This window comes from Alosa sapidissima, chromosome 10 (assembly GCF_018492685.1).
Source record: "Alosa sapidissima isolate fAloSap1 chromosome 10, fAloSap1.pri, whole genome shotgun sequence".
Lineage (NCBI taxonomy): Eukaryota > Metazoa > Chordata > Actinopteri > Clupeiformes > Clupeidae > Alosa > Alosa sapidissima.
In genome coordinates, this window is record NC_055966.1 from 28,621,925 (window position 1) to 28,631,924 (window position 10,000).

Genomic DNA, 10,000 nt, shown 5'->3' on the forward strand with positions numbered 1-10,000 from the left:
TTTGTATTCTAAATGAATCGCTCAGCTTGTTTTGGCTCCTGTCAGCAAAGCAGAGCCTCTGGACGTCTCCAGCAGAGAAACACTGAGCTGTTTAAGCAGGTTTAAGAGACCTTGCTACTCAGCAGCCACTCTGTGTGTGTGTGTGTGTGTCTCTCTCTCTCTCTCTCTCTCTCTCTCTCACACACACACACACTCTGTCTATCCCTCTCATTCACAGACACACACACACACACACACACACACACACACCACACACACACACACACACACACACACACACACACACACACAGACTTGTGAAGGTTGTGGGGGTAGGGAATGGATCCCAGCATGCATGAGTGTATGGTTGTGATATCATATACTACATAATTGGGGTTTAAAAATGTTCCACTGCTCATAAAGCCACTAAAAATATTAATCAGGCCATTTTGAGCTTCAACATAAACTCATACACCATTATCATTAAGGGCATTTGGGCTGTCAAATGATACATAAACCATAATGAAACAAACACTAATTTATTCAGGCCATTCAAACTTGCTGTCAGTGCTGTCAATATCCACACACACACACACACACACACACACACACACACACACACACACACACACACACACACACACACACACACACACCATAATACACATAGGAGCTTACACATAGAAGCTTTATGTAGATTCACACACACACACACACACACACACACACACACACACACACACACACACGTTGGAATTTCTAATTAAACAGCTCTGAGGTCAACCGGTTCAGAGGCAATTGTCTGGAGATTGTTCCTGTAGTTCCCGTACTGACGCTTAAAGAAGCACTATGCAACAATTTTTGCAAAAATGACCTTAATTATGCAGGTTGAGAGTCGTTCTGATGGTTCTACAACACTTTCTGGGTCGTTTGGTGGGTGCTTCATCTCCCTCTATCACTTCTCTGCGGAAAAAATGAATATGTAACTTTCTGAACCCGGTCCGGGTAAATCCGGATGTGACTCAGCGGAAGTATCCAATCGCACCTCGAAAATGTAGTCAGATTGTAGTTTCGAAGAAGACTGCAAAACGGACGTTGACTGACTTTGTTGCTGTTGAAATTGTAAGTAGCCTACCCTTGGGTGAACTTTGTCTTTGTAATGTGATTTGATAGTCTCTTGAACAATGTGTTTGCTCGACCATTTTATTGTGAGCCCTGTATGTGTTTAGCTTGGTTTCTTGATGGCTAGCTCTCTAGCTAGTGGGGGTTTAGCGTAGCAGTCACTTGCTACTGAAGCTGCAGGGGGAGCTGTGTAGTGAAAAATGCGAGCCCAAATCCGGCGAAAACCCAGAAACAGCAAAGGAATAACCAGACCTGCATAGTGCTTCTTTAAGGCATGGGTCTGAGTTCCTCCTGCGACCCTGTGACACTGAGGGCAGAAAATTGAGCCAATTAAATGAGGGCTTTAACTATGCAAGAGGTGGATAAGTGGGTCTGACAGGCACTGTCACAGAGATGGATGCTTTTGGTTCCACAGCTGTTTCCAACTTGCCTCTGTGTGTGCAGCTGAGGGAGACTGTGGCATGTGTGTGTTCTCTATACATGCTCACCTTCGTCGCCCTCCTTTAACATCTTTATCACAAAGACAGCCATTTTTTATTCATCTACTACTTTGTTCATTCATTTATAGGCAGATGGTATACATTTCACGAGGCCTGGCACACTCTCTCTCTCTCTCTCTCTCTCTCTCTCCCTCTCTCTCTCTCTCTCTCTCTCTCTCTCTCTCTCTCTCTCTCTCTCTCTGGCTCTGGCTCTGTAGCTGTTCCCAGGGCAGAACTTCCTTATTTCATCCTCCACAGTCCCAACATGCAACAGAACTTCCCGGGGATAGAGAAACTGGAGGGTGGGGCTAATCCTCTTCTTTTCGACATGGTTACCGGAGCAAGCAAGGGGTCACTCCAAGTGAAGGAGAGATTATGGTAATGTGGAAATTCTCAAACTTTCTTTTCATACACAGAACCCTCCTGGCCTCCTCCTCTTTTCTCACAATGACAAATCCAGTAGCCAGTCTCTCTTTCCCATATTCTAATCCATAATCAATAGATTATCCATAATTTTAACCCAATGAAATGCCAAAAAAGGGAGTCAAATAGCATTTCACACATCACACATTACTTGACTCACAATTTAACACCCAACTCGGCTATCTCTGTTTGCCAGCCCTGCCTCTCACTCTCTTTCTTTCTCTCGCCTTGTATTCCTTCTGTCTTTCCCTTTCACCTCGCCTACTCCCCTCCTCCAAGCTATTTGTTCATTCTTATAAAACATATGAGAGGGAGTTACAGCAAGAGAAACTGACAGAGATAGAAAGCGAGATTGTGGTTGAATGTGTGTGTGTGTGAGAGAGAAAGAGAGAGAGAGAGAGATGGGGAGAGGGAAAGGGAGTTATGAAAAAAGTGACACAGATTAAAAGACTTCTAATTTTCACGCTTCACTATTCATTATGGTGGCACATAGAGTACTGCTTTACCAGTTGTACTTGCAAGGGCTTTCATCACAAGGCGTGATGCAATTCTTTCCAAGCCACAGACACCAACACAGGAGAATTCTATCCTTTCACAGCTCTTATTCATCCCCCCCATGTTCAAACAATACTGATACAGTACGTACACTGTCGAAGCTGCAGCTACTTTAAGCACGGATCTGAGCCTAAGGTGGGATAGAGTTTGAGGCAGAGCCATGGGCAGATTCAAAATGTGAGAACTGAAGATCTCTCAGAAGATCTCTTTGTTAAATGCTGTTTTGCAATTCCCAGACTGCTCTCTATGTTTGTTTTTGTGAGGAAGTTGGGGGGTGGGGGGTAGGTTTTGTGGAGTATCTTTAGTATCATTTGTCCACACTAATAACCCCTCCAGAGGACCTCTAGTTTCACAATGATACGGGAAAGTTCAATAATCTCTCATTCCTTAAATCTTATAGCACCTGTGCCCCACTTATTACCACAGAGTTTAAATTCAGGGAGGTTGAGAAAAATCAACAGGACAACAAGTAACAGCTAGCAACATGTGGGCTTCCCCAAAGCAATTCTTTTTTTTTTTCTTTTTTTTTTATCTGAACTCAAATTGGGAACCCAATCGAAACAACTACTGAATTGTGCCATTTGTGTCTCTGTCCAATAACATTGCTAGTGTTGGTGGTGTTAGCTGTCAAAAGAGAAATGTAGAAACAATATCATTCCAAAAAGCCATTCTGTGTTGTGTTTCTTTTGGGGACCATTATGATCCCCACAAAAACTCCCTGTCAAGCATCTGTGGCTCCACAGAGAACTCTTTGTTGTGAGAGCACCAACAAACTCTCTACTGTTTACCTCTTCAGCTTACACCACTCCTCCTCAAGCGTATCCTCTATGACATAAACTCACCCACCTCAGAACGTACTTCTCATGCTGTATACCAATCTAGGTGATTTGGCATTTAGATCTGGGCCCCCAGTCTCAGTTAACCTCATCTGTCAAAACCCCCAGCATGGTGATGAACTTAGAGAGAACACCATCTCCACCATCCCCACCATCCCCACCAGTAAAATTAGACATCTAATGAGAGGATGTGGGCCAGACAAATATAGGCAAGACACAGATGAGGAAAGCCTCCAGGGGCAACTTTATTCCTGTCTCCACGACAGTGGCCTGGGGAGAGCCAGAAGGCACTCTTGGTTAATGAACTGCCATTGCCAAGAGTTCACATAATGAGGGATGAATGGATTGATTGCTCAGTCATAATTCACTTGGATAAAGCCTCTGCCTGGTGGATAAAATATTGTGTGATGTACATGTGTGAATTTAGTACTACATCTACCAAGTTTAGATTACAATGACTCAAACAGGCTAAGGTTTTGAGTACTGTATGGTCTCTGTTGAAATCTCTAACTAGACCTCTGTAAAGTGAGAAGCTGTTAGATGGTTAGACATTAGAGTCATTTTTCAAGCAATGAATAAAACAACACCTACTGCACTATGTTTCAGCCTCGAGCAGTGCACAAGGTCTGGTACAAGCCATGAATGAGGGGCAATCCACCCATGTGTAGGAATGAGAAAGGGTAGAGAAGTTATATATTTTACAGTAGCTATCTATAGATCACATAGCTTGCGTTCATGTTTATTAAGCAAAAGCGAGTGGGCAGAATCCTTTGGAAGCACCACCCTAGATTTCCACTAGAGATCTGACCAATTATGTAACTGGAGGAGCTCAATGCAGGCACACACACACACACACACACAACACCACCAACAGCAGAACAGCCAAATTTCCTGTGTATTCAAGTGTATTTCACCTCTGACTTCAACAATATTCAACCAGTCACACAGCCTATCAATGCAAAGTGTATAGAAAGCAGCGGAGACAGCAAAGGAGACAGCGGCTCTTTTTTTGTCTGCAGCATGAACACTGTAGACTCAAAGGAAGCTTCATCAGTAGGACGAAGGAGACGTATCTGCCCAACCTGCCTTACTTTGCCACTTTCTTTCATCCAAAGAAGCTTACATAGCGGAAATGGTGTCAAATTACTACCCCCCCCCCCTCCCCCCCACACACACACACACACCCCCACACCCTCTCATGGCAATGCTCCCCAGCGTGTTCTCACCTGGTCCCAGGGGCAGATAATGCCTCCGAAGAACATGAAGAGGTAACCCATGGCGAGCAGGCAGGCCCAGATGAGGAGAGAGAAGAGCCGCAGCAGCTTCTTAAAGACGGCCTCGATGCACACCAGCACAAACACACTGAAGAAGACTGCCAGAGCCGTGGTCACAGTGATCACAAATGCCACATGGTCCTCAATGTCCTAGCCATGAAAACACAGGAATACACACACACACATACAAACAGTTAGACAGGTGTAAATCAGAATCACACACACACACACACACACACACACACACACAATACATGAGACACACTAAAAACACAGAAACAGAAACAACACACTCACATACTTGGAAAGTGGAATATCATTAAATCATACATCTGAAAGAACAATAAATAGATGCTCAGAAAGAGAGGGATTTTCTGTACTATCTTGTACATTTAAGATCTGTGTATACAGCTCTTAGACAAAGCCATCACTCCTGCCGGTTCCAGGGTTACCCTTCCATCACCCCTGGGCTCATGCACGGAGAAGGCGTGAAAGAGAATGCAGCGGAGAAGAGGGGTGAATGGAAGGGTAACGATGATGGGATAAGAAGAGTTGCCAGAGGACAAAGGGAACATAAGGTGAAGAGAGGGGGAAACAGGGGAGAGCAAAGAAGAGAAGAGGTGCGTTACTTTGTAACACACAACACTGCACATAACATAAACATGCCCATATACACATGTCCCCACAGACACACACGTCCACACATAACCAGTGTTGTGTGTAACGCGTTACAAAGTAACGAGTTACAGTAACGTAACTACTTTTTCGAGTAAAAAGTAGTGTAACGCGCTACTACTGATGAAAAATCGGTAACGTAATGTAGTTCCTTTTTCATATCGGTACAACGTTACTTTTTCCAGGCAGGGACAGATTTGACAGCGACGCTGCTTTCTCAGCTGCGCGCTTGCGCAATAGGCACAAGCTCCACACGGCAGCCTACGTGACAGAGGCTGGTAGCATGAAGTGCAATCATAGCTCCACGGTACGTGACAGAGGCTGGTGGCAATGAAGAGCAATCATAGCAAGCGAGACGCAGCCAACGCTAACTTCTGAGGGATGGAGGTATTCACATTACTTCAAACTCGTTGAAACTAAGGGGAGGAATGTGATTGTTAGTTGTAGCCTACACTGTGCCCTGATTTTGTCCACTGCCGTTAACTCAACTGCCAGCATGTTGATACGATTTGCACTAGCTTTGCACCAAATTTCGGAGGAGCGCCTGTTTAATGAAAGAGCATAAGGCTATAAAATAAGCCCTCATATATTTTGTGTTCACCCATATGCCGAAGATGTATCGAGGCTATGTTATTTGATATTGTTTCATAGGGCTTTAGTGGTGGTGTTGAAGCCTATTAACCCCAATGTTTTCTTGTCAAGTGCTCTGTTTGTGGCATTTTTTTAATAATAAAGACCACAAAAGAAATACCTGTTATGTCCTCCATAGTAGAACTTTATGTAGGCCTACACATTTAGGAACAGATATTGGGTTCTGCCTAAAGTCGAGCAACATAAAAGTAACGTAAAAGTAACGAGCAACGTAATAAGTTACTTTCCATAGAGGGTAACTAATTAAAGTAACGGGTTACTTTTTTGAGAAGTAACGAGTAACGAGCAAACACTACTTTTTAAAAGTAACTTCCCCAACACTGCACATAACACTCATACAAACGTCCCCACAGACACACACGTCCCTACAGACAGAAACGTCCCCACAGACACACACGTCCCCACATAACATAAACGTGCCCATATACACACGTCCCCACATAACACTCATACACACGTCCCCACAGACACACACGTCCACACATAACACTCATAACACGTCCCCACAGACACACACGTCCACACATAACACTCGTACACCAATATCACCACATAACACTATTATACTGTTGAAAATGTGGCTGCAGAAACAACTGTCCTCTTTGGGCACAGGCTCGTGCAAAGGAAGGCAGAGAGACAAGCCACTCCAGGCCCTACAGTAGCTGAAACAGACTCTGGGTAATGGGCTAGCTGAAGAGTGGGCAGCTAGCTAGTAGTACAATATTAGTATACTATTCAGAAGGTGTAAAAGTATTAGGACTCTGCTGTGGGCACATCTGTAAAGTATTTGGGTACTGGCAGTAGCACAATGGGTGAGAAGCTTTGATCTAGGTGAGTCAGTCAGTCTTTCCGCAACAGACAAGAGTACAGCTAGAAGTGCCATTTGACCTACTGTACGGTTTACGCACACACCAGTGGCGATTGCTGCTCTTTGGAACAGGGGAAGCTCTGATAAAAATGGTCAGTTATTAAATTAATATTATTAAGGTGCTATATTGTTCTTTGAGGGCAAAAATGATCCCAAAACCCAGAATAGTCCAAACAGTATGCATAGCAGACATGACATAATGTAATGTAGCCTACACCGTTATATAGCGCGCTACCTAACTTAGCCTAAATACACAACTGAAACAAAGGCAAGTCACAAACTCTGTAACTCTACATTACGGTTTTATTTACAGTATGCTATTTACAAAGACAAATACAATCCGACTGTATTGCTCCCAAATTATGAGAACTTGAGCAGCAACTTTAACCTGACCCTAGCCAGATGAATGTCGTTCCGCTTAGCTCCGCCTAGCTTCACTCACATCCATCTGGGACCTCTTCCATTGAGAGTGATTTCTCCAACTAACTTTATGGTTTAGCCAATCAGGACGCAGGGCGGGAGTTTCATAGATGTGACATAGCGTAGAAGCGACTGTGAGTCTGTTATTAGCGTCACGGGTTGGCTTCGATATGAGTGGTTGAAGTAGCACGTCAATAGATGACGGACAAGTGGCTTATTCAATCATATGCAAGTATTTTTTGATTAGGCCCAGCCTTCTGAAGCAACACTTCAATGGATCGGTTCCAGATGGATGAGTGGAGCTAGGCGGAGCGAAATTCATCTGGCTATTGCCAGGTTACAGCAACTTGCCTTGCCTCTCGATTTCACCTGTCAACATTAACGTTAACGCATCCCTTGAACTTAACCACTTCCTGTCAGATCGCGACATATGCTGTCAATCAAAAAGAGTCCAGCCTCTATGATGGTTCCTCCAATCATCATACAGAAGCTCGGCGTCCGGACCATCCCACTGTCCCATTCACTCCCAGAGACGCCGGGCTTCCCTGGAAATGACGATTTTGTGGAGCTTGTCCAATAAACGTGTAGCTTTTCTGCACTGAGATCAGCCCACTCTGTAGTGCCATTGAAAGTCCAGTGAAGCCCAGCGTCTATGGGTTTTTTGCATGGATTTTTGATGGATCGTGTCGTCACAGCAATTTTTTACGGGTGCGAAATCATGACAAATGACCAGCAAAACCTTATTGCTGAACAAACTAGCCATGAAGATGAACATGTTTTCAGCATGTTCTAGTTGGAATAGTAGGCTAGAAGCTAATGTAATAGTGTTATTTGATGTGATTTTCCGTAATATTTTAGAGGAGGCTGAGCTTCCCCTGTAGTCTTAGAGCAATCGCCTCTGGCACACACACACACACACACAGCTGTCGGTACAGAGAATGAACACACACAAACATAGACACACCTAACACAATTAATACACTTAGCACTGGGTACAGAGCTTCAGTGCTGCACATACACACAACACACACATAGACATGGCAAACACACACAGAACACACACACTTAGCAGATCAAAGAGCGCATCGACTTTTCATTACTAACACCAAACCGAACACAAGCCCTTTAGGAGAATAGCCTGTACCATTAAACCGGCCACCTCCCACTGGCTCTTCAGCACATCATGTCTCCTGTTTCTAAATCCCTCAATCACACTCTCAGGGCTTTCTGTCTCTATCTGTCCCCCACTCTGTCCGTCTCTGGATCGCTGTCACACACAATATATCACTCTAACTTCTATATACTTTATATGTATATATATATATATATATATATATATATATATAAATACAGCAAGCACTAAAATCTACTGAAAACTAAGCTAGTGTATCTGTAATATTTTAATGACATCGCATTATGAAAAAACACACACTAAACAATTGATGATACCACAACAACAACAACAATAAAACTATTGTATAAACTGATGAAATTCTGTTTATGTCGGACTTTAATACCATCCCATCCATACCCTTACTGGAAAGATGCCAACCATGTAGGAAGTGCCCTGGCCTCTATCCAAATGTAAAAGGATGGGGGGAGTTCTGGGCAGCCATATTGATTGTGTAGACTAGAGCGATGCATTAGTAGAATGCAGTGTCAAGCATAGGCAGCCTATACTGCCTGTATTGATTTAAGGCAACATCCATTCAGTTTTCCAAGCACACTGGCTGTTCCATAGGATGGGACACTTTGTAAAAATAAAGATTTTTAGTGCAGTCATAACACGCTGGATGTTCCCATACACTGTGTGTGTGTGCGTGTGTGTGTGTGTGTGCATTAAAACACTGAAGCAGATTCCATTAACCCATGTCATAAACAGGTCTAGACTACTTCATTGGCTGTCACACCTTACCATAACATGAAAGCAGGACACAAAACAATCTACTCTACCAATACTAGATAGAGTCACCCAATCTCATCACTAGGTACCTTATTTATGCATGCATTTAAACATACAGACTGTGTGTGTGTGTGTGTGTGTGTGTGTGTGTGTGTGTGTGTGTGTGTGTGTGTGTGGCCCATGGTGTGATAAATAATTTCACAAAATAAAAATATATAAAAGAAAATCGATTAAAAAAATAAAAGGGAAGTATTTGACACATTTAAAAGACTGAAATGTGACAGATACAAATGGATTAAAAGGAAAACAACTGTGCTGATTTGATGAGATGAAAAATGGCAGTGTGGTTTACTGAAATTCCCAGCGCAGTTTCTGGAGGAGTTAATTGTCATATCAGATGTCAGCATCCCCACACATTTACCTGTAACTCCATCACGAGGAGCCTCATGCTTTGACCTTCAACCGTAACACACTTCACACAAGCCTGTTTGTCACCACCTCAATTACGTGACTGCATACTACTGTCACTGAGATTGGCTATATGACTGCCTTGTAGCAGCCAATAACGTAATAACGGCCAAGAGTGTAATAATTTTTCTGAACCAATAACGCAATAACTTTTTGGCAATAATGTAATAAGTTATTACATTATTGGCTGGGTTTTTAAAAAAAAAAAAAACTCTAAAAATGTAATAACTGCAGCCGATAATGTAATAATAACCTTACTGGAGGTGATTATTACATTATTACTGGTGTGTGTGTGAGTGTGTGAGTGGTGGGTGTAATGTGTGGGGGGGGGGTTAATGGGGTGTGGG

General features: G+C 43.2%; 1 protein-coding gene across 1 annotated transcript in view; it reads right to left on the bottom strand.

The window, feature by feature from the left end:
* Positions 1–10,000, bottom strand: part of adcy2a (adenylate cyclase 2a) — an 83,738-nt gene that overhangs the window by 65,733 nt on the left and 8,005 nt on the right. The window contains 1 exon segment of the mRNA XM_042107909.1: positions 4,621–4,818. Within this exon segment, the coding sequence (XP_041963843.1) occupies positions 4,621–4,818 (198 nt within the window).